Source organism: Gymnodraco acuticeps, unplaced genomic scaffold, assembly GCF_902827175.1.
Source record: "Gymnodraco acuticeps unplaced genomic scaffold, fGymAcu1.1, whole genome shotgun sequence".
Lineage (NCBI taxonomy): Eukaryota > Metazoa > Chordata > Actinopteri > Perciformes > Bathydraconidae > Gymnodraco > Gymnodraco acuticeps.
In genome coordinates, this window is record NW_022989803.1 from 1,109,110 (window position 1) to 1,133,178 (window position 24,069).

Sequence of the window (24,069 nt, forward strand, 5' to 3'; positions counted from 1 at the left end):
AGCAGCATTATTCCCTAATTATGTGCATTCTGTTTTCTACCCTGAAAGACTTCTTCCCCCTCCTGCTGCACCTCAGCTCTGGCGACTGCCACAAGCTTGGCATCAAAGGCCCATTAAAAAGGCTGCTTCTAAATGAACTTGACAGCAAAGCCAAGGCGTGGCGATATGGGTGGCCATGCAAATTAATATTTCACATCATCAGACAGTGGTTGGTGGAGAAAGGGGACAGGGTGGCAAGGTGCGGCCTATACTGCCATTGATTTAGACCGCAGAATAAGTCAAGCAGGTCCAGACAGGGCTTAGCGGTTGCATGTTGTAGTGAATATATTGTCGAGGTTATTAAAAGACTGAATCCACATTTTATCATTCTGTTCTGCGGCAGATCAGCTCGCAATTTACAGCAAGGTGAGTCGAAGCCTGTTTATCACACTAAAAAAGACATCTGCTCTTTGTTTATCCACGTAAACATGCCATAACTGTCTGCAGACTCAATGTTGAAATAAAGGATCAGAGTAAGCACAGCAGATGGAAGGCATATGGAAGCAAAGACAATTCCTCCCCTCATTGAATTGTACTATTTAGTTCTACAGACCGGCTAAGCAATGTGTCACTGCAGCTGCACTGTTGATGCAGCTTGGCAGCGCCGTGAACAGCAAACATGTCATTCAGTTGTAAATGATGTTACATGCAAGGTCACCTTGTGTTAAGGTTGGGAAGGAGGAGGAAATGAGCTGAGGGTGTAATTCATCTCTTCATGTCAGAGATATAACGCTGTTGAAATCGAAACACATGCAGTTAAACTCAAATAAACACAAACACAGAGCAGATGTCTATATTTATGAGCCTGTCAAATCTTGCATCTAAAGACTGTCAATTCTATGTTTATTGCTATAAATCATATTGCAGTCATTTCACTTGTATCTGTAAAATATAATTTAGTATTGATTTGTAAAGGTGAAGCACAATCAACCGATATAAACATTCTAGCTAATGTGCAGATGTGGCGCCGTATGTCCCGGACTTTTAGCTGGTGGGTTCTGCAAAATCTGTGTCCTTGTTTGACTTTCAACTCCAAGCCATGCTCCCTGAAGGATACATGTCTTAGCATAATACAGACAGCTTAAGAGCCATTGAGATGGGGTCCCTCTACTCCGATAGGCAGGCACTGCCAGGCAAGGAAACCCCCCCCCCCCAGAACCAGCCCGTTGCCTCTCCAGTTTTGGCACCCTTGACCGTTGACTGTATATCCTTCACACCTCCCCCTCGCACACTTTTAATTTAACAATGCTGTCTAATAGCATTTCCTTTAATGTCAACACAAGCTCTATGCGGAGGGACAGCTTACATTCTTGAGATGCTCAAATAATTCTCCCCAATAAATACTTTTTACCATCTAATATCCCCCTTCTGGTAACATGCCAGCTATGGGGAGACTGGCAAGGTCAAGTCCATCCCCACAGTCCCCAGCTGGCACTACCCCCAGTGACAAGGGTGTCTGGGAGAGGGAGCTGTTTTCATGCTGGGTGCACAATTTGTCTCGTGTTTACTCTCCTGTCCATTTGCATCACTGACTGCAGACCTGAGTGACATCAACATGAAGGCGCGCTCACAGAATGCTGTTGCTTTTTTTTCTTTTCTTGGTTAGCCTGGAAATCTTCTGCCAGATTCCCCACATGATGCATGCTTGATTTCCCAGCATACAGTGCCTCATGAAACCACACCGTATTTTATTATGCAGACTTTCTTTTTGATGGCATTGACTCTTTAACTTCAAATATCACCACTCGTACAACTTGGCCAACATAACTGAACTGAACCCAGTTTTAATCCTAAATGAATTGTTCAACAAAGGGAAATAGGCTTCATTTGTAAGAATTTCATAAAGACTAGCTAACAAAGCTGTTTAAAACCATAATGCAAATTGTTGTCGTTTTAAATCCACATAACTTGAACTATTTACACATTTCACGAATTACTAATGCTACACAACTTCTTATAATTAACCTTAAAGGGTGCAGGAAAATAGATGTTTAAATACTTCCAGGATTTAAACTAAGATAAGCTGACCATCTTCGGGCTTCTGATTTAACAGATCAGCATCAGAGTAATATCAATTTTATTATCTTAATTTGCAAGACAAATCTAATAAATATATTTCCCAAAATGTTGGTTTGTTATTTTAACTCTAAAACCAAATCCCAACACTCAAAACACCCAAAATGCACAAACTTTTCAAACCTAATTTGCCCCTGAAAGTACGAGACACAAATTAGAAATTGGCGGTATGAATACATGTTGTATCTTTTCACTTGCCAAACACTTCAATATATCACAGCATATTAATACAGTGTTGCATGTCACTCCCCATTATTCTGTTCCACATAGTCATCTTTGACATAAACCCAGTGAAATCAGCGAAGACTTTACTACAGTATGTCACCCATCTCAGCAGATTATCTAGATACAAAACTGTGAAATAAGCTCCACGAAGATGCATTTCCTATAATGAATCCTATAACACTTCGTTTACCCAGTTATAACCTTTCAACCTTTTCAAGACATTTGCATCTCATCAGAAAGTAGAAATGTCATTGCATAGCTGAATATGCTTATTTCATATTCAGGTAAGCTGCAGGGAAAGTATTGTCCTCATTCATGTATTACATAAGCACAACAGGGTTCCTCAACCCTGTTCTCAAACATAGTCACACATTACATTACATTACATTGCATTTAGCTGACACTTTTATCCAAAGCGACTTACAATAAGTGCGTTCGACCAACAAAATACAAACTTGAAGAAAACAGAATCATATAAGTACATCAGGTTTCATAGAGCTAAAACATTTCAAGTGCTACTCCACTGGCTTTAGATAAGCCAGTCCTTTATTAGTATATAAGTGCTTTGTAAGTAATTCTATCGCTCGAAGTGGAGTCGAAAGAGATGAGTTTTCAGTCTGCGCCGGAAGACGTGTAAGCCTTCTGCTGTCCTGATGTCAATGGGGAGCTCATTCCACCATTTTGGAGCCAGGATAGCAAACCCACGTGTTTTTGCTGATGGGAACTTGGGTCCCCCTCGCAGTGCGGGTGCAGCGAGCTGTTTGGCTGATGCAGAGCGGAGTGCACGCGCTGGGGTGTACGGTTTAACCATGTCCTGGATGTACGAAGGGCCAGATCCATTCGCAGCACGGTAAGCAAGTACCAGTGTCTTGAAGTGGATTCTAGCAGTTACCGGAAGCCAGTGAAGGCAGCGGAGGAGCGGCGTGGTGTGGGAGAATTTAGGAAGGTTGAAGACCAGACGAGCCGCTGCATCACACCTGATGATGAACAGGATGACCTGATTTCCTGTTTCTCCAGAGATATCTGTGCAGATGAAGGAGCGTGGTGCGTCAGGCCTCCATTTCCCTTCTTCTACAACCTGTCATGGAATCAATCTTACCTTTAGATGTGCTCTCTATAGGGAATGAATCAGTGAAGGGGCTGCGATTTAACCTTCTCTATGTTTCCCTCTCTTTTTACTTCTATCTCTGAATAGATCCATCCATCCTTACATTTTGTCATCCTGACTCTTCTTCCTCCTCTGAGATTAGCTCTCTGTCTCTTTCCGCTCTCTCATGCTGACTTTCTTTCCGCCTCACTCCCTCTTTTTATCTCCTTCTTCTTCTCCTCCCACTCTCCCTCTCTTTCTCTCTCTATCTCTCTCCCCCCCCCCTTTCTCTGTAGCGCTGCAGCTCTTGGAGCCGAGGGACTATGATTAGGACAGAAGAGAACTGGCTGTAAGACAGAGACAAACTCAGAACTGGGTCATCATTGTTTCTGTGTGAGGGCCCCGCTCTGCAGATGAAAAGCTTGAAGACAAGTGGAGCAAACGATGCTCGATACAGCACCGGGAGCCCTAGACATTTCTGGGCTACCCAAAATACCCATGCAAAGGAGGAATCGGAACTGCAACACAGAATTTATGTAATAGGAGCTGAATAAAACATGCTGCTGGCCCGCTTTTCTATCTCTGAACCCTCCAAGTTAGTATCTGTCCATTGGTCGGCGATAGCTGCAGCACAATCTGAGAGAGGCCGGTGGTCATGAAGAACGAGACAGGGAAAACGCTGGTTGTCACAGGGTAATAGTATTTTGACATTGATCGTCATTTTTCTCCCTCTCTCTCATGCTTTATCTCTCGTTCGTGTCCTCTCTGCAGTCGTGTCCCCCTCTGTCTTCCACCCCTTTAGCAGGCAGTCTGACAGGGTCTGTCCCACTGGCCAACCATTCAGCACTCATCATGCGCATCATTTCCTCTCATCATTCCCCCCGGTGTGCTTCTTCCATCTCCTCTGGCCTGTTCACTCGCCATCAACCTCCCCATAAACCCTTTTATGTGTGCCCCAGCGTGAGTGTATAGGCATGGATGCACTATATGCATATATATATAGGTATGCATGAATACTATTTCCTGCTTCTACATATTGTTTGTTCTTGTGTCTGCGTGACTGCACATACTATTATATCGCTAAAAGAATGTGCTCAAAATGGGGTAAAATGGGTTGTGATATCAGTTTGAAACAACCAGAGCTTGGTCATAACATTAAACTGTCATATTTTCATGTCAAAGCAGGAAATTATGGTTTAACTCATCGGTTTTTTTTACATCGTGTTCAGAGCAACAAGTCTTTTTTCTTTCATGACAATCTAACGTCTACCGCTGTTAGGAAGAGCCACAGTCTTTGTGTGCAGCTGACTATTGAATCAGTAGGAAAAGAGAATGTACTTGACTCATTCCTGCTTTAATAACTGGCATAGATCTAAACCTAATGAATTCAGGAAGAAGATGTAGAGCCCTTATACTGCTTGTGATATAGTCATCTTTTTGATTCCCATGATCATTGCATCAAATAGAATATCTGTCAAATTGTTCCTACAGTATGTCGTTTCCTTCACGATGCATTTGATGTCTGTTGTCTGTATCAACCCTTTATTGCGAATCAGAATTAGTTGTGCCTTGGCCTACTTTCCAAACCATCGAGGAGCAAATAATCAGCTCAGGCTTAGGATTTGCCTGGCAGTTTCTCAAATGTGGATGCTTGTGAAACATCCTTTTTTTTTGCAAGTGTTGGGTTTCACTGAGGGACTTTCAAGAGTGTTTCTTTGACAGGGAGAATACTGAGAGTGCCATCTAGAGTGTGATCGCAGGTGGTTCATCGCAGAGAGCTGTGGGTTAGAGGTGATTTCTAAAAATGTTCACTCTTCTTCCTTATTTACATGCAGTATATTCAATTATATAGCCCTTCCTTTGTGTGCATGTCATAGGATAACATTTGGACGCCCAACATTTCCATACTTTTTCATTTATTTACTCTGAAATCTGAAAATTCAGAGTCTGAAATATACTGATTATAGCATTTTACTCAAAAACTCAATAGGATTTTGGACTTATTTACTTTATGGACTTTCTCGTTCGCTGCCTCTCGCCTTTTTCTAGTCAAGTGTATTCCTCACAGCACAGAAGTAATGCCAGCACTTTATCCAGTGCCAGAAATTGCCTGGAGGTTTATAAATGAACTACTGATACAAATACCCCAACACCAGTTACCGAAAAAGAAAAGAAAGCCGGGAATCATCAGAGGCTCAAAACTCTTTTGATGTATTATCCACCTTCATTTGATTTCTTCCTCTTTTTATGCATTGTCTTCCTTTATAGTTGGCTCTACTGCACAAATATCCCTAACAGTCTTTGCTGATTGCGTTTCACAAAGATTTTTCCAATCACCATTTTCATCTTGTTTTAATTAAACCCTTTATTGGACAGAGACACGGCTCTATATTTGAGAGAAAGGATTGGAAAATTACTAATACCTTATGCTGACCTTTCTCTATCGCTGCCTGCTGGCAAGACTATGCAAAGCAATTTCCCCAACATATTTATCTCATCCAAAGCACACCTTAGACTTAATCCTAATGGCCTTTTCATTAGCCTTATAATTGAGCAGCGTGGAGAGTGTTAAAATGTCTCTCAGCCGCTTTTGAAAAGTAGCCCCGCGTCAGATCCAGCCTATACACATTCATTTGGGTAGTTAAACCCACGTTAACCTCCAAGTGAAGTCATCAATCACGCAAATTCTCCCTGCCTTATTTTTAATCTGACTGTGTGACACAGTAAATAACCTGCTGGATGAATAGGAGTCTCGGTGACATTTGCATATTAACCGTGTGTGTCACAGCAGTTGGGGGAAATGTATGTGATTACATTATTAACCATAATCTCCTCACAAAATGCTGGCTCTTCTTTAGTACATCTACTTTACATCACATACAATACATACATTTTATTTTAATTGCCGGATGATTGTTAGACATCTTGGATTGCATGGTGATGGTAAATGTGTGAACGTAGTATTTACTCATTCAACAGTGATAGATACGTTTTTTTCTAAATGATAGGCAAAATGTAAATTAAAAACATAAATACATATCTGTATACATTTCAAATTTAATTACAAAAAAGAAATCCACTTTACATACACGATAGAAACAAAACAATCTACTACACAATAAATCAGCATCAATATGAATACTATGTACCAGATGAAGAGCCAATATCAAAACATTAAGTACCTTTAGAATAAAAGGATGTTAAAGGATTTCAAATCCTTGGGCGGATAACAGTTACACTATTTGGACTAGAAAGCTGTTCGCATTAATCAGATACTTCTTCCACAGATTACATCACTGATTAGCGTTTGAAGCATGCAATTCTTTCCAACCTTGGGTATTCATCCAGACTAACAAAAATAATTGTAATACAGTGCCTGCTCTGTATGAATAATAGGCTCTAATCAGAATCTCTTCATAATCAGCCCAAAGAGGCTTTCTCATCCGCATTTCAAGACATTGGTGTGAAGTTTGTGCAACAGCCAGTAGATGGCAGTACTTCCTCAGCGTGTCTGGACAGGCAGTGGATGCAGGTAGATTATACCAGAGACAAAGGTCAGATAACACAGCCCTGTTGACTAGGAGCCGGTCAACACATACATATCTCCAGGGACTTTCTCAAGTGCCTAGCGCGGCTACTTAGTGTGAGATTTGCCAGAGGAAGAGGCAGAATTCCCATTTCCACCTCAGCAAAATGAAATAAGAATCCCCTGGGATTTGACTCTGACCTTCCTGACTCTCACTGCTGCTGAGTGATTACTGAAATATAAGAAGCCAAAGGGTGTACTGTTATATTAACTATATAAGGGTTTTCAGGACATGGGAATGTGAGACGACACATATTAATAGTGATTATCTTCTAATTAGCATTTCACTAACTCCTTCATTAACTTTAATTCAGAGTCAAATGGAGCAGGCAGGCCCACAAAAAGGGTTTAATATAAAAACAAGAAGATACAATAGTGTCTGCATTAACCAACAATCCTCAATACTGTACGGTCTAATATAAGGGCAATGCCAGTCTTGTTTGTTTAACGTTTAGTGGACAGGAATTCCTTTGGTTCGCTTCAGACCTGCATGCATTTTATTGGCTTGTGTGGGATTTGGGCAGGAAACCAGAGCTAATGCCCCCTCTCCCACTTCAAACGGATGCCAGGCACCCTTAAATGTCATGGGGTGGTTAGAGAGTTGAAGGAGGTGGGAGGGACGGACGGACGGGGGAATCGAGGAGTGAGAAACTGGGGTTCGCTGGGTCGAAGGGAGAAATCCAGCCACACCACGCTGGCCTCGCAGCTTATCAGTGTGTGCCGGGTATAGCTTTAGCAAGGCTGCTAAGGCAAACCAGATGCAGTGTAGCTTGCTCTGTGCCACTACGTGTCAGGTACAGCCTGGGTCAACCTGAGGCGCCTGGGTAGTATAGGAGGAGGCCGCTGTACCGTTCAAACTCACTGCAGATGTTCCTGAGCAGCGTACAGTAAGAGTGTCGGCTCCTGCAGTTCGTCTTCTTGACTCAACGGCATCCTTTTCACGGTGTCACTTCAATTACTCAACCCGATGGATTTGCTCTGCATTTTAGATTGACAACTCGCAGTGGTTTATAGCTGGAGTATCAAAGCCTGTGAGTGTGTGTTCTGTTGGTCACTAGGAATCCCACGGTGTCTTTCTTCTCCTGCCAGCACCAGTGTTTATAGGATTTTGTCTCATTTTCTCCAGTGTTAATTTATTTCCATAAAGGCAGCCATGACACATTCTCTCCTCTGCCTTCTGTCTCTGTGTGGCTTTACTTTCTGATCTGTGAATGTTCCCCCCGTCTTTCTGTGCTGAATGAAAGAACAGACCTGTGTGACCTCAGTCCCGGCTGAATGGTTATTTTGACAACAAGTTTCATCATCAGTCAATTTTCCCTGTCTTTATCTCACACCATCTCTCTCTTCCTCTCTGTGTGTCTGCTCTCTGCTATTGCATTGCTTTTTGATGTGAGATAACTTATCACTATATTGTCACGCTTGCTGAGGTATGTCATTATGGTTCATTTGTGTCAGTGGGTAAATGAACATGTTGTGGAACCCTTGACTTCAATTTCCCATGTCTGCGACTAAATCTCTCCAATCTCCGGCTCACCGAACTCCTCCCTCCCTCTGGGTCTGTTTGACAACCAGAAAATACCATCTCTCTCATCACCGGGATTATATCGAGCTCCTTTGCCTTTGATTACAAAACCATTAATGCACAAATGTGTTGGCGACTGACCCGTGACCTTTCTCATCAACTGAAAGCGGCCTCATCACTTCTCCTCTCAGGCTCTTTGGACCCCGGGGTCTGGGTCAGGGTTTGTGCTGTCTTTCTGTCAGACTCGCATGATCCACTGCCACTTAACGAGGGAGAACAAGGCTGAGAAATGAGGCATTTCCGAGCCCAAGGGTTTATTTCTACAGCATAGGGGATTACATTACAGAACAGAAAGGGGAGACGCAATTCATTTGTTTAAAGGAACTGTCTACACTGTCCCATGCTAGTGTTTAGACTTCAAAGAGAAAACAGGATGCAAAGATGTGTCTTTACACTATGTCACATATTTCCTGACTCTATCTTTATTTATCTGTTAAAAAAGGTGAAGCATACTGTGTCCTCATCAGGCTTGCATTGTTCTGCCCTCAGGAATTACTCTGCTGGATGCTAAAGAAGAAATGCTTATCACATGGAGTGTCGGGTTCTTTATTTGACTCGGTTTGTGTTCTGCAGTTTTTTTGGAAACATGCTTTTCATAGGGATTCCACAAACATTGGAACAATATAGAATGTACATTATAATTTGCAGAGAGCCGAGTTATGTACATATGGTGATGCTTTAAAGTAGAACAAAAGTCACAAAAAACTAACATTTCATTACAATGTGACGTTCCTAACTGTTTTGTTGGCAATCTACAGTATAGACAAAATGTTATCAAAACAATAAACACTACCATATATGGAGGTAAATAACTAACTAACAAAAGATGACATTCAAATTCTGGGTCTTTCTACAGACACATCAACTCCCATTTTGCTCACTCTCATCAACACTGGCACTAGTCTCTTCTCTCTCCGTCGTATCATCAGATGGCCATCACCTTCCGGCGAGGAGGGGTTTCCATGGTGACCACTTCCCTTGCTGGGCAAATTGTTTGCATGGGATCAGGGTTGACGCTGCGCTGCAGGACCAGAGGGTGCTGCTGGGAGGTGGGGGTGGGCGGGGGTGGGGGCTGGCGAAGGACCACAATTTTAGCGCTGGGTCCCTGCAGCAGGATGTCAGTCAGCTCTTCCTGTGTGGAGTTGACCACGGGCACACCATTCACCTCCACCAGCCTTACACACATAAACATGCAAAAACAAGTCAATGTAGAAAACTGTGATTGATATCATTAATAAAACCCCAAATGTTGTGTTGGTAACATAAAGAAGAAAGCTGACGGGGGAATTCTCTTTCAACCTTTTGAAGTATCAAATGCTTATTTGGCAGGATTCTCTCTACAGGTAAAGGCAGAACCTCTGTTAGGCTTATTTGACAAGCAACATCAAAGACTTCACAAATCACACTACATGAAATATTAAAACCAGCACCTTCACACAGAGCTAAGGTTAATTTCCCTTCATTGGTTTTTATTTATAGCCAATTGGATAAAACTGACAGATGAATAGCAACCCCTTTGTGTTTTTTGATTAGCTCTGAAAAGAGCATTGGCACAGTTGCCACAACAAGTAAACACGCACAGCGAGGCTCAAAGACTTTTCCAGCTTCTGTTCCCTCTCTGCACTGTCATGCCGACTTCTCTTTCTTTGGGCGTGATTGTCTCAAAGAGGGATGTCAGCGTGTGTGTGTGGTACGTGTGAATACGCATAGTGCTGCGTTTGTAAGCATGGTCTTGTAATGCATTAATTACTTAATTATAATAGAGCCTTTTATCTTCTGCTTTTCACTCTTCTTCATCCAAGTATTACATTACAGTGTTGTGATTGCTTTGGGGCCAATATGCGATGGGTTTCCATAGCTACAAAACATAGAAAAATAGTGTGATGAAAGAAATGGGTGTGATGTGTGACACACTTAATACTACTCTCACTGACTAGGTGGCCTCTGTTAACACAGCCACGATTGTTTAATTAAGCCTGGATAAAGGACATGGTTTCTTTTGTGTTTGTTTGCGTGTTACCTGTCGTCCACACAGAGGGGGGAGTCGTCCACTCTAACCACCACCAGTCCGCTGCCTTCTCTGAGGCGGCACGTAAAGCCATAATGGCCGTCAGGGTTGTGGTTCTCCTGCACGACCAGCAGCATGGCAGGAGACTGCGGTGACACTAGCTGGCTCAGGCTACCAATGGCCAAACTCTTTTTCCGAGCTTTCTCCTGAATGTAGAAACAGCAATCATACATTCACATATGCAAAGGCACAGACCGCTTTAATGTAAATGATTCAGATTTTAAGGCACACCCAATTTGTGGTGGGTTGATGTACATTTCATGTAAAATGTGCTATGTGTGTGACACAAGAAGTAAGCCATATTCATGCCTTAATTATTTGACTTAAGTCGTATGCTCACGCTCTGATTAATATCGAATTTAAAGTAAATTTGCAATAAGTAGTAGCTTTTTGCAAAGTTCTCCTATTCACTTTCTTGCAAAGATTTTGATGATCTAATAAACAGGTTTTAACTTGTTTCTTTATTCACTACAAAAAACTAAGTGTGAAACGACAAGTTGTGGATTTACTGGGAATTATGTTCTGGACTTTTACTTGGCCGGACTTCCTGGAGTCTTGTCACCACTGTGAGTTTGCCAAACACACTATTTAGTTGTTTTGTAGGGATTATAAACATATTTTGTAACATGTTTACTAGTGAACTATAGAGGTGCTGGTAGTCAGATGTTTTGCTACAAGGCCAGGCTTGCTGATTCACTGTTGCCAACCTTTATCATTCAACTTTTCTGCAAGAAAACAAATAAGATGTTTTTCAAAATGTCAAACTAATCCTTAGGGTATATTCAATGGCAGATGGTTAGAGAGATTTAAAAGAACCTAAGTGCAACCCTATCGACTCAGAGGATCTTTAAAACATTCAGAGGTGTGATTCTGTGTCCCTGAAATAATACATTATTATAGTTTCCTCGGGATACAATCATAAGATTATTTCTCAGAAAAGGATTATAGATGCCACTACATGGAGGTCCCGAACTGATAAGACTGAGGCTGCGTCAAAGCCAGAAGACCACCAAGATGTAATGATTAGCGTTGGAAGAGATCACACCACAAGTAGCTTGCAGGGATCAGAAATAACTTGTGAGTCGGACCACTGAATTCCAATGTTCCCTTATCCAGCCTCTTGGCATACTCACCCCTCCCCCTGAACGACATGTGAATGCCTCGCAGCAATAGATGCCGCCTTGCCAGGGTCAGGGGTCAAAGCTAAGGCTTCTCTTTCCTCAGACAAGTAGGCCAGACAGGATATATCCGCGGAAACGCAGGTGAAGCCCCTTGGGAAGCACACTCAAATACGCATCATTTTCCCTTTTAGTTTGCCTCAATGTGGGACACACGCTGAGAGGCCAAGGAATGTTCTCTTCATATTCTTCTTGTTTATCCAAATGATCTTTATTAAGTCCTAATCTACCTGGGCCAGGCACAGGGCACACATCCCACATACACACTGGATAGTTTCAAAAGAGACAATTACAACACAAGAATTCAAGTTCTAAAAGGTCACTTGGGTGACAAACCTCTCTTTCTCTATTAGAAAAGGGAGATTTTACCTTGCAAATTCCCTAAACACAATCATTTGCCTACTTTACAGGAAGCGACAACATGATCTGTGAATAGACTTTGTTTCCACCAGTGTGAGAACCGATCATCGCAGCTTAGACAACATACTGGAAGGGATTGCATTTCATTTATTATGATGGGTGTTGTAATTTCTAAATTCGGTGCTGTCATATTGAATGTTGACGCCTTGGCTGCTCCATCAGCAGAGGTCTGCAACACAGTCAACATGTGAGTAGGACATGGTAGACAGATTAATGGAACATATTCTGACCACATTGATGAACTGGTATCAGGAGTGTTTCCACAGAACAAATACTTCAGGTAACTTGTCCATTTCTTAAACTCAGGGGCATGCCAGGGCAAAGAAATGGCAGACTTTTCTCACAACTCAATCCATACTAAACAGACATGTGAGACTAAAGAGTGGGAAAACAATATTCTTCCAATTTCCCCTCTTTAATAGTCTGTCTGAAGTTTTCGAGTTGTCCAAGCTAAACTGCTTATTTAAAATAATTTCCGCCGTTTGTTGTCCTTCCCCTCCTCCCCTCACTTTCTCCCTCTGTTTCTCTTTCTCCTCCCCTCCTCTCGGCTGCTTTATTGATGCTCTCCAGTTGCAATGGATCCTGGAGATTAGACTGCCGATGATGAAATATTTCCTTATTGTCTGTAATGCGGGGCAGCCTACGAGACCAAACGCGGGGCGGTCTGCTCCTTATTAGAGCTGCAGCTCCATCAGTTCCCAGGCTGCTCCTCAGCTCTGACCTGTGTGTTAACTCTGATTAGGTCATATGATAAACATTAGCGCTGCTGCTTTTCCCACAATCTCAGCACCTAAAGAAGCGTGGCCCCGGGGCGGCAACGTGACACGGAGCACCTTTCAAAGCCGAAGCCGCGTGTGTCCTTTCATGGCACCTCGTTAGGGCTCCTCCAACGGGATAAAAGAGCCACATTAAAAAAGAAGTAGACTCCTCCGGGGATAGATGCAGATAGTTTTACACATGCTGGCCCACTTCTCCATTGCACTCTCCCAGTGGCTTTTGTCACACACATTCCATTGTTGGTATGGTCACAGGCTCTCGGATGTCAGCACCAAACATCATTTTCTCAGTAAAAGTGCATGTTCAACCAAAAGACTTCACTCAGCCTTCTATACTCTCTTTTAAAACGGCCCAACTTAACACAACAGAGTGGACAGAAAGGAGCATTGTGCTGTCACTCAGGAGAACAATGGAGAGAAGATCAAAGATGATGGACATAATAGTGTCAAGTAATGACCCTCCGCATCAGGAAACTGTTTAGTTTAGCACCTGTGCTATTTCTACTGATGGTCAATTACATAGAATAATAAATTAACTTCACATGTTCTGTGAATTAATGCATCCTCCGTCCGTGGTTTGAACAATATGGATTGAATTAGTAAGGAAAAGGCCAGTTATGCTGTTTCAATTGCACAAGTGTTTCTGATATAGTTAAAGGCATAAGGGAAACAGCATCAGCCATGGCATTTTTATCCAAAAACAGCAAATTTGTCTGTTTATTTTAGGAAAAAAATGATTTTAATGTCCCATACAACACATTCTTCCCTCAATAACTAGCATAGTTTGCTTCAAATCTCTGTTTTTCATTGTTTATTTTTAGCAATCAAAACATTTTCGAACTCAGGCCGTACAGCTTTCCCACATATTGGTGTGACCGTGTTTCACATGCTACCAATTAAAGCCCACTGACAGAGTTCCAGACTCCAGCTTGTTGGTCTTAGTGACGGTACTGTTTCCCAGTTACCTTATCATAGCTTTCCTGCAAGGCATTTTGGAGATAAGCCACCTGCCGGTTGAGATGTACCATGGAAATCTCCTCTTTAAAGACTTGGCAGTTCAGTTTCATCTTTTCCAAGAGGCGGACATCCAACTGTCTGAGTGGCAAGAGACCACATTTCAGAAAAGGTCATGTGTATACATATAAACATGGTTGAGAAAACTTTAAAATGCAGCAATAAACAAAGCAGATGGTTTATTTTCCTTAATGCTTTAACACTTATGCACAAGCGTAGTAGCAATATGTCTACATTTTAACTTTAAATTATAAAGGCCTGCAGGTGGGTCTGTTCTGGTCATTAGATTTGGTAAAACAAAAAACAGTCTTAATGATTATTTGCTAATATTAGCTATTTATTTACTTATTCATTAACAGACAACTCCCTGACTACTTTTTGGTTTACTGGACCAAATAGAGTATACATGAGTGAATGCTAGTCGAAGACAAACAAGTAACACTGACAAAAATACATTAGACATTTGCTCAAATGAGTTATTTCAGATCAATGGGCATTGTGTCCATCCAGTCTTTAATCTAACTGCCTTCTGTGTCTTTGCCAGTTGGAAGAAAAGTTGAATGCGTTGCTGAACAAGCTACTAATTAACAGAGGCAGTCCACCTACTTGTTCTTGTGAGCACTGGAGTTGTTAGTGTTGTCTTTGAGGGTCTGCAGGCTCTGCCTCTTGTCGTTCACTCGGCTTATAACCAACTCTAGCCTGGGCTTCAGATCAGCAGAGCCAAGCCCCTTTACATCGGCCTCTCTATCCATGTTCTTTATCTCTGAGCAAAATTCTACCAGGCCATGATGGAGCTCCTGGACCTTTGGGGTCAAAAAAATAATTTTTCAGTGGAAATTCAAATCACCACTTATTTGCCTGTAACATATGTTCATAGATGTAGTCTAAAGAGATAATGACCTGAAGAATGACATTTTGCAGCGAGTCCACCTGTTGTTTTAGCTCCTTGATCCTCTCTTCTTTAGCTGCCTGGATCACCGTGACATTTTTGTTGACGTTCTCATTTGAGCTGTTTACTTCTGGATTATTTAGCAAAGCTCCATCCGATAACTTCTTCTAAGATGCAAAAGCATACAGAGAGGTATGTTGTTAGATGTTTTATGTCAGATAAGGCGGTACATTAGGTATAAATGATCAGCGTTACCGTTTTACACAAGTGGAGCTCCAGTTGTCTGTTCCCTGGTGTGGATGTCAGTAGGCTCCCAATCTGCTGATCTGGCGGGAGCTCCTCTGATGAACCTAAAGCACATTGCAGTATATCAATACATGTGTCTGTTTCTTTAGCTCATAAAGACGAAATGATGTGCTGTTCACCTTGCGTTTCCTTCAGAATGAAGAGGCTCTTATCTTCTGTCATGGCCAACATTTTAAAACATGAATCCATGATTTTTCCCACTGTTGTGTCCTTTGGGGTTCTGAGATGAACTATCCGCTCTGAGGCTGCAACAAAACAATCAGAATGGTATCAAGACCTGATTTATTCTTATATAAGTTTACATTATGAATATCAAAGCAATAACCAATCCACAGGCTAGACACTGCATAAAGTGACCTTATGTGACCATTAGTGAATATTTATTATTCTACTACTCTACTTACATAATGCCAATAAACTTAGCTTTATTTTTAAGTGTAGTTGCACTGCATACAATATTTACACTTTTTTTTAACGAGTTACTCACCATTAATAGTAATCTCTATTAGTTGGGAATTCCTCTGTGTCATGAAGTTTGGGCTGGTCCTTTGGTGGAAGAGGAGATTAAAATAAGATTTACATAAGTAAATACATTTCAATAATTAAAAATGATATTTACGAGAGGCTGTACCTGAGCTTCAGGGAACGCCGATTCCTGCTCAAGCAGCTCACGTGAGGAGAGGACTTAGATTTGCTCATTGATACTAGTGATGTAGTAAATGTCTCAACATTGTTAGGCCCTATAGATTCTGTGGAAAGACAAATCTTCATGACATACTGAATTGAAAAGCTGTCCAGTTAAATGTTTATTTGTCAGGTTGTATTGATGGAAGTATACCAAGCAGCGAGTTGAGTCTCTGGGTGATGGTGCTGGGAGGGTGCAGCTCATTATAAATGGCAGACAGCAGCAGCTCCCTCTCCTCCAGTGTGTTGATATGCAGGATGTCCAGAGTGTTCACATCCACTGAAGCTACGTCTGCTCCACACAGTTTCACCTCTGAAAGAGAGACATGTTGTCGTCGTCCACCAAGATACTTCACGAATAATGTATTATTGCATAAAAACCCCTCCAGTTTTATTCAGTGACCTTGAATGATCCTGCTCTCCTTATTCCATTTATTAAAACGCTTTTGATTTGATTTGTGGCAAAGATAAATCAAATCAGCAATGTCTGCCTTTTACTGGGAGAGGAGACTGTCAGAAAAAAGTTTTACCGCTGATGAAAGGAAGACATTTCTGCAGTCCAATGCTGGTAAACCACTGGCAGACTTCCTCTGTGTTCAGCTCAGCCAGACGTTTGGCCGCTTGACTGTCCTCCTGCTGCGAAGAAGGAGAGGTTAGGTTCCCGCTGCTTACTCCACATTCTACATCAGCCATGAGGAAAAAGCACACTACATTAAATCCTGTGTATAATCTTCATTCATTTCCTAAAACTTCATAGTAATCATCATTAATAAATGGTACAATGATATTTCATTTTTACTTTCTTTTTTACAAACAATTAGATAGTTAGTAATAATGTTTACTAATTATTAGTAGTGCTATATTTTATTTTGACAGTTTACTGATGCCTAATAATTGGGTTCTATTAACAATAGTCAAGGATTTTATAAGGCCTCAACTGATTATTATAATATTGTGTTAAATGGTTAATACATATTTTACATTTACCCACAATACTAAAATAGGTCCATCCATCTACAGTATGTCACTTTTATGAAAGTTTTACAAATCATTTCTTAAAGTTTTACAAATGATTTGCTCATTAATAATAATGCTTAATATAGTAGATTGTTTTGATGTGTGAAGCAATAAGCGTTATATAGTTTACTAATGTAATTGTTATTGTTACTTATATTAACTATAACAATTACAATGTATCACTTATAAACGAATTATGTCATATAATACAAACTTAATGAAATAACATAATTTATAGCATTACTAATAATCAGTCATCCATTATTTCATTGTTTGTTTTGTTGACTAAATTATTGGATTAAGTTTAATTAACTGTTATTAATTGTCATGGATCAATTTAATTACACATTTTATAAACCGCAAATGGTGGGAAATGCAAAGAGAGCGGCACATGACGCACGTGATGATTCACATTGAATCTGCTGCATGTGAAAACGTATTTAGTAAGAGGCAAGACATCAAGACAAAACAAGGTTAAACTCATGCTCTTTGTCATTGTCTCTTTTACTGATTCATCCAAATGAAGTATGACTTTGCAGGATATCCATGTTTCCACATATCACAGCAAATAAACACATTTCTGTGTTTAACTGCAAACAAAAGTTTAAAAAGGACAAAGAGGCGTTTACTTAGCTAGGTTTCCTAAACAGAGGTTTCTAAGAAATGGTTGCCTTAGTCACAGATGTTCTGTTTATGCTATTCCTGGGAACAAATCTACAAAGTTTCCTGCTACCAGTAGAGGCTTCACAAAGTGACTCTGGAGTTATTCAATCATTTAAGGTGAATGGTTGGCCTTGTCTTAATGATTTACATTTTTATTTTATAAAACAGAGAGACGTCCAGAAAAAAACCCTATTTAGATGATACTGTAATAATAAACCCAAATAATAAACATTTTCAGTCATTTTGTCTAATTTGGTGTCCCAGTATGGGGCTTGGGTGTGAAGCCTGGCTGCTTAAGATACACATTGCACAAATAGCTCATATGTAATTGATTGGCTGCTAGAGGAAAATAAAAATGTTGACACTAAGTGCAGGCCATGAGCAATTTTGTGTTTCACCCAACACGTGGATCGCTAAGGATACGGGCAATCTTCCTTGGCAAATCCTGGACACAAAGATGTAAATCCTGGGACTATTTGCAGAGTCATTGCTTTGACAGATCAAGGGAGCTGGGAAATATAAACAGAGCATATTCTGTAATTGCGGCAGCTCTGGGCTGTGCGCTGATGCCACCCTGAAGGCGCCGCTTTGATGGTCTACGGTACCTTCTCAGGGAAGTTTCCATTCTGATCCTTAGTCTGAGGCATATATGATTCTGCATGAAGGGTGTACAGAAACAGAGACTTGTAAGTTTATTTTTGAATCAGTAATTTTACGGTACGTAGAACAACCTTGTTTGTCCATGATTTAATACAACTAAACTCACCAACGGTTATGCGTCGTTGTCGTGGCGACCCCTCCTCTTCCTGGTGGTCTGTGGACTCGGTTGAAGAGTTGAAAGTGGCGCTTCTGGTCATTGTGTCCACCAGACTGCAGGAGCGTGTTATCAGCCTCTGTTATATAATCTTAGGTTTTAGTTAGCAATACACTGACAATCCAGCCAAGTCTAATACATTCAAATCAGTAAGTATTTTCAAGAACTACTACAAGGTAGTAATGTAAATCAGATTAAACACATTTCTTCCAGGAATTTGAAGTAACATATAAAGGCCCACAGAGCATGTCATATAAACTATAAAGACATCATGAGAAAAGCTTTTGGTAATTTCACAGTCTTCTTACCATTTGGTGAGTAAATGTGTCCATGTTGGCAGCTTGAGGAAGCAGACAGAGTTCAGCTCTCAGCAAATCAGAGCAGGTCACATCTTTATTGCTCATGTCATCTGCAAACAGAAACAGGAACCTATTAAGTTAATAAATATTGATCTATTTTAGTCACTGACTGTATGAGAAACAAGTACTTTTTTTCACCCTTTGAAGCCACTGTATTCTTATGGTTTAAGCCCTTCTGTGCCTTTTTCTGGCGTACAGGTCACCAGGTTTATTTACAGTGCATTAGCTGCTGCTGATACTGGACACAACTCGATTGGGTTGCTTGGCAACCTGTCATGCACTTTAATGTCCGTCTAGTTGATGACATACTTTTCTTTCAACCCAAGTTCTTTCCCACAGAAAGCCTGTATTCTTACATTTTCCGAATGTCACTTGGTCATCGAGCAGATATTTTTTTTTTCTGCTATCATAACAAGCAAGACGAATGAGGCTGTGAATATGGCATACAAGCTAGGCCCTGGCTTTCTCAGGCAACACACTGATGTGATAGATGTTGGAATGTTTGCAGCTCCGAGTTGTAACTACTTAAAGTTGTATATCTTCACAGATTGAAGCATATCAAGCCCTTTTACAGTTTAAAACAGTAGTCTTTTCAAATAGTTTAGCCAGCAAAAAAATGAAGCCTAATTTCTTAAACACATGTTTTTCATTTCAGGGGCCTGTTTCTGAAAGGCTGGTTTGACATGGATGGGAGTTTAGATGGAGTCAGAATCAGATAAGACGGTGTAATTGGTTTATGTGTGTCAGCAGTGGAATCATGTCTGGGTCCTGGAGAGATAGTGGAGTATAGGGAGGGGGGCAGCGAGCTGACACTCTCTTCATCACCTGACTGGCCAGTGAGTCAGTCTGCAGAGGATCAGAAGAACTGCCCTACAGCTAGGGAAGTTCAGAACAATCTCCACGCAAAGCACAACTTTCTAGACTGAGAAAAGCGATGAGTCTTGGCTCAAAGTGATGACATTTAGGAGCAACCCTTCTTTAGCTGACCTCAGACACAACAGTGTTTGTATGAAATCCTGAGAAAAATCATTTCCAGTCTCGCTCAGTGACTTCTATTCACCATGCATGGCACAATATGGAGAGCTGTCTGAGAATGCAAATGGAGGGTAGCAATAGCATTACACCCACCCTACCACAGCCATATTCAGACTTCACACAGCCTGCAGCGTCCAGGAAAAGTACCGTCAAAACAAAGAAGGACAGGGAATTCTGGGCAGGTTTAGGGACACAGCCTGATGTTGCCTTGGAGAGATGGACATCATTCCAAGTCTGAGTTGGCTTAGTCAGGACAAGTCAAAGCATGACTGAATTCTCTCACCCTCCACTGGTTAGTAGAGACAAACCCATTGCATCCTTTGCACGCACACACTCAAACACACTGAGCAATCTATGGTTAGTGCGTGACAACATTTGTAAACCAGACACACATACTGTAGGGTTAATGATAAAGCGCAGTTTTAGAGTCCGAACTTTTCAGCACATTTATGTAATAGATAGGCAAATGCGATGCTTATCGTTTCCAGTATTATTGTCCTCCTCTGGTTGAAAAGAAATTAAGCTCTTTGAGAGACGGCTGAGGGAGGAGAGCATGCTGAGTCACAGGAACCTAAAACCTGGGAACCGCCTGCCCAGCCACGCACTGGGAATACACACACAATGGCTAAAAAGGGAATCCAACAAAGGGGAACTTCTGCAATTCCCAAAGGAAGCGTTCGAGGTACTGTAGCCATGTCACATAATGACTGCAATTTCATCTGAATGGGGAACTGAGATCAAAACGAAGAGGCAACACATGAGCTCAACAGCTGGATGGAGCGAACCATCATCTGGTGCCATTTACCTCTCACCTAGAGTTTTGCCTAAATGGAAACAGAAAGGTTGAAACACAAATACTTGCACATTTACCTCAAGAAAACTCACCCAAGTTGTGCTCAGTAAATGACAAAAGATTTATCCCAGTGTTGAAGCTCCCTGTGACAGAGAAAGAAACCAAGAACACCTTTGTGACTACAGTTTTCTTTGGAATAAAAAGCATTTAAGAACATGGGGGCTTTTACCCTAACCCTAAAGACAAATATGTATTGTTTTAACTTGGGTCAGATGAGAAGAAAAGTTTTAAACATTGAGTAACTAAGGCTCGTTCTGATGCTATCTACTTTGACTAAACATCACAGAGGTACTACGAACACCCAGAAAGTAATTTGACATCAATTGTCTCATCTGTATCCTAATAATAAAGCAAACCACTGGGGTTGTCACTTTTAGACTCACTTTTCCGAGGGTACTCAGGAAGAGGCGCCACCTGGTAGGCGCTACGTAAGAACTTGGACTTTGCTTTTTCTTTATCCATCTCTTTGGTTGTCACATATTCTCTCTCTTTCCCTGACTCATCACTTGGGCTTTCTTTAGACTCATTTGTCTTATCTGCAAAGATCTTATTCTCAGCCAATGTGATGTCTTCCTCTGTCTCCACACTCTCCATCTTTTCCTCATAGCTTTCCGGTTCCCCAGCAGCAAGGCTTCCATCACTGCAAGACGTATTCACCACACTTTCCTCCGAGTTGATATGAAAGAACTGATCGTCGTCAACGACATCAGAGGGAGAGGGGGGGATCAGATTAATGACAGGGGGTGTTAGGAAGCTAGCAGTGCTGCTGTCACACAGCAACAGATCTTCCTCCTCTTCTTCATTATCTTCTTCACTTGTGGAAGTGATGGCCTGGGACTTAATCGGGAGTGAAGAGAGAGGCTTCAGTTGTTTCTTTTTCAGAGTCCTCGGGCAGCCAGACACAGAGCTGGCTGAGCGGGCCACGCTGTTCCTGGAGGTCACGGGTTCCTCCTCCAACAGGCTGAAGCCGGCGTTAACTATACCCAGATCTTCTACTCTAATCTGGATAGCCTCCCTCTCAACTGATCCCAGTTGATCCAAGTGTGGATGCTGAGGGCCCCCATTAATCTTCTCTTCCTGCTCCTGCAGAGGATCCTTTTCCTCACCGCGCAAACACGAGCAGCAGAGCAGCCTGCGCGAAACACATGGAGCGCTCTTCCTCCACGAGCGCCTACGAGGCCGCTGTTTCTCTGCATTACCACCTGCCATAGCTGCTTGCCTGTCCATACACTGGCTATACTGCCTAACACACAGTTTGATCAGATAAACCTCTGCAGACTGAAGAGCAGACAAACAACCTCTGAGATATAACACTGCTCCGTGATAGAAGCCACAGCGTCCGCACTCAACACAAAGACTCATCTGCAACATGTGTTGCTTAGGGAGAGGAGGGAAATAAATAAACCAATTCATGCCACGGGTCAGGTGAACACTTGAAATGAATGCTGGGCTTAATAAGCAGGCTTTTGATATGTTAAGCAGCATCATTGTAGATACAGCTCTGGTTTCAAGGTCTCTAATAAGACAGCAACACCCTGCCAAAATAAAATCTTGGCAAATACTATATGAAAAGTATCTACAAGAAAGGCCATTTGTATGATTATACTGCATGTATGTGTGTGTTAATGCAAGTGTTTGTGCATGTGTCAGGGCATGTGATTATATTATTAAAAGTCAGTGTTGAATTTATATGTGGGTTATTTGTCACGACCTACAGCGTGTATGGTAACCGCCGGTGAGAATATGGGCTGGCGGATGCTTGGCTCAGTCAACCCCTATGGCATCAGATGTCATTTCCTTCATTCCACAGGCCCAGTCCTGTTCTCTGCTACATGATAAGTCATCCAGCATCAACTAAAAACCTTTTTGCCACACCACCCACATTGAGGGCTTGTGTAAAAAGATGATATCCGTGTGTTTTTCACACACACATAACGTGACAGTAGAGTAATGGGAATAATTACTCGCAAGTAAAAGTATTCACCTCTCATCTTGCAGCCTGTCTTTGGAGTGAAGGCAACCTGCTACTGTTTGTTTATTTAACTCTTTCATTACTCACTTCATGTTCTACCATTTCTCTCCCCACCACCTTCCCCTTTAAGTAATTAAGCTCAGGCGTTTACAACCCATTTCCAATAGGCAACATGTTTACCTGCTTACACTGAGTAAAACGTATTAAGTAACTTCCTTCAGTTTTAAAGTTATTCTATATTTATTCCGTCATAAAACTAAGAGCCAATGTAATATATTGCCAGCATTCATATGGAAAACTCCACTATGTTTAAATTAAAATCTACCACAAAGGTTGCCTTAATTGGGGCTTTAACAACACTGACTATTTCTTTCCCAAATAAAAGCTGACCTCAGAGTCAGACACAGTAACTATGCTTAAATTAGGCTAAACAATTTGTTGGCGTGCAGTAGTATAATTTCTGCACACTGGCAGCAGATAGAAGCAAAAGCAGTTCAACCTTTTTTTCCTGAACACCCTGTGCTTTTCAGGTAGTCGAGTTCCAATGAGACTTAGTTGCTAGGCACAAATTACAGCACCTCGAGGTGATCTCAGTGGGAGGCCAGCTGACTATTGACAGACTTAATGCAGGGCTGAAGACTCTTTGTAGGGGAATGAAAAGTGATTTTATACTCATGTCACTTCCATTGGGAGTAAAGGTGATATGAAGTGAACAATGTGGCCTCACAATTAGTGACAGATGAGAAACTATTGGTGATCGGTTTCCATTGATTTTGAGCATGATACGGCAAAACTAAGAGGCCAAGACACATACAAGCTGATAGCTATTTGACATGCTTTAGAAAAAAATGAAAACCTGCCTTCCACTGCAAACTATTTTTTGGAATGAAGGATTCAAGAGAAAATATATAAAATGTATGCAAATGATGCAGTGTTGAAAACAAGTGTGCATTGTTTTACAAGTAAGTGATTATTAGAAAATAGGGATCTGTGATCCTTGTAAATACCGCATGCCCAACAAAGGGGGGCAGTAGAGAGCAGACACACAACACTGACAGAACATAAAGCAGAGCCCACCACTTCTTTGAACGACCTCCTCTGGTATTCACAAGTCTGGATAAAGTTAAACCACACAAGTGCTTTTCATTCGCAGCCCAGTCAGACTGGCTTTCATGATATCTTGATCTGGTGTTTGCAAGAATATCAAGTTTTGTCGTAATCCTTTTTACATGTTGTTTGAATATACATAAGCAGTAGGGGAACAAAAATATATATGTAGGATTAATGTCCCATCTCCTTTATACAGGATATGTTTAAAATTAGCCGGAAATCTGCAACCTTACTGGCAGATTTATGAAAAATGAGTTCCTTATGATAAATGTTGAGGGACAATGTAAGTGACAGACAGACAAAAGAAGAAATGTTC

The 24,069-nt window shown here is 41.4% G+C and overlaps 1 protein-coding gene across 1 annotated transcript; it reads right to left on the reverse strand.

The window, feature by feature from the left end:
• Positions 1-9,520: 9,520 nt before the first annotated feature.
• Positions 9,521-21,880, reverse strand: LOC117552916. Its single transcript, XM_034226601.1, has 15 exons — positions 21,055-21,880; positions 20,631-20,642; positions 18,733-18,833; positions 18,377-18,503; positions 16,461-16,610; positions 16,085-16,243; positions 15,878-15,995; positions 15,734-15,792; positions 15,366-15,491; positions 15,196-15,290; positions 14,952-15,107; positions 14,658-14,854; positions 14,003-14,132; positions 10,616-10,809; positions 9,521-9,770 (listed from the first exon to the last, which is right to left on the reverse strand). The coding sequence occupies exons 1-15, from the start codon at positions 21,878-21,880 to the stop codon at positions 9,521-9,523; spliced, it is 2,700 nt and encodes an 899-aa protein (XP_034082492.1).
• Positions 21,881-24,069: the final 2,189 nt, after the last annotated feature.

What these genes read in the sequence shown, in the direction of transcription:
- LOC117552916 (XM_034226601.1), bottom strand. Translation starts at nt 21,880, where the DNA reads ATGGCAGGTGGTAATGCAGAGAAACAGCGGCCTCGTAGGCGCTCGTGG. An exon ending in ACACATTTACTCACCAAATG is followed by an intron (nt 18,504 to 18,732) that starts GTAAGAAGACTG and finishes ATTATATAACAG; the next exon opens with AGGCTGATAACACGCTCCTG. An exon ending in AGCTCCACTTGTGTAAAACG is followed by an intron (nt 15,108 to 15,195) that starts GTAACGCTGATC and finishes TTTGCATCTTAG; the next exon opens with AAGAAGTTATCGGATGGAGC.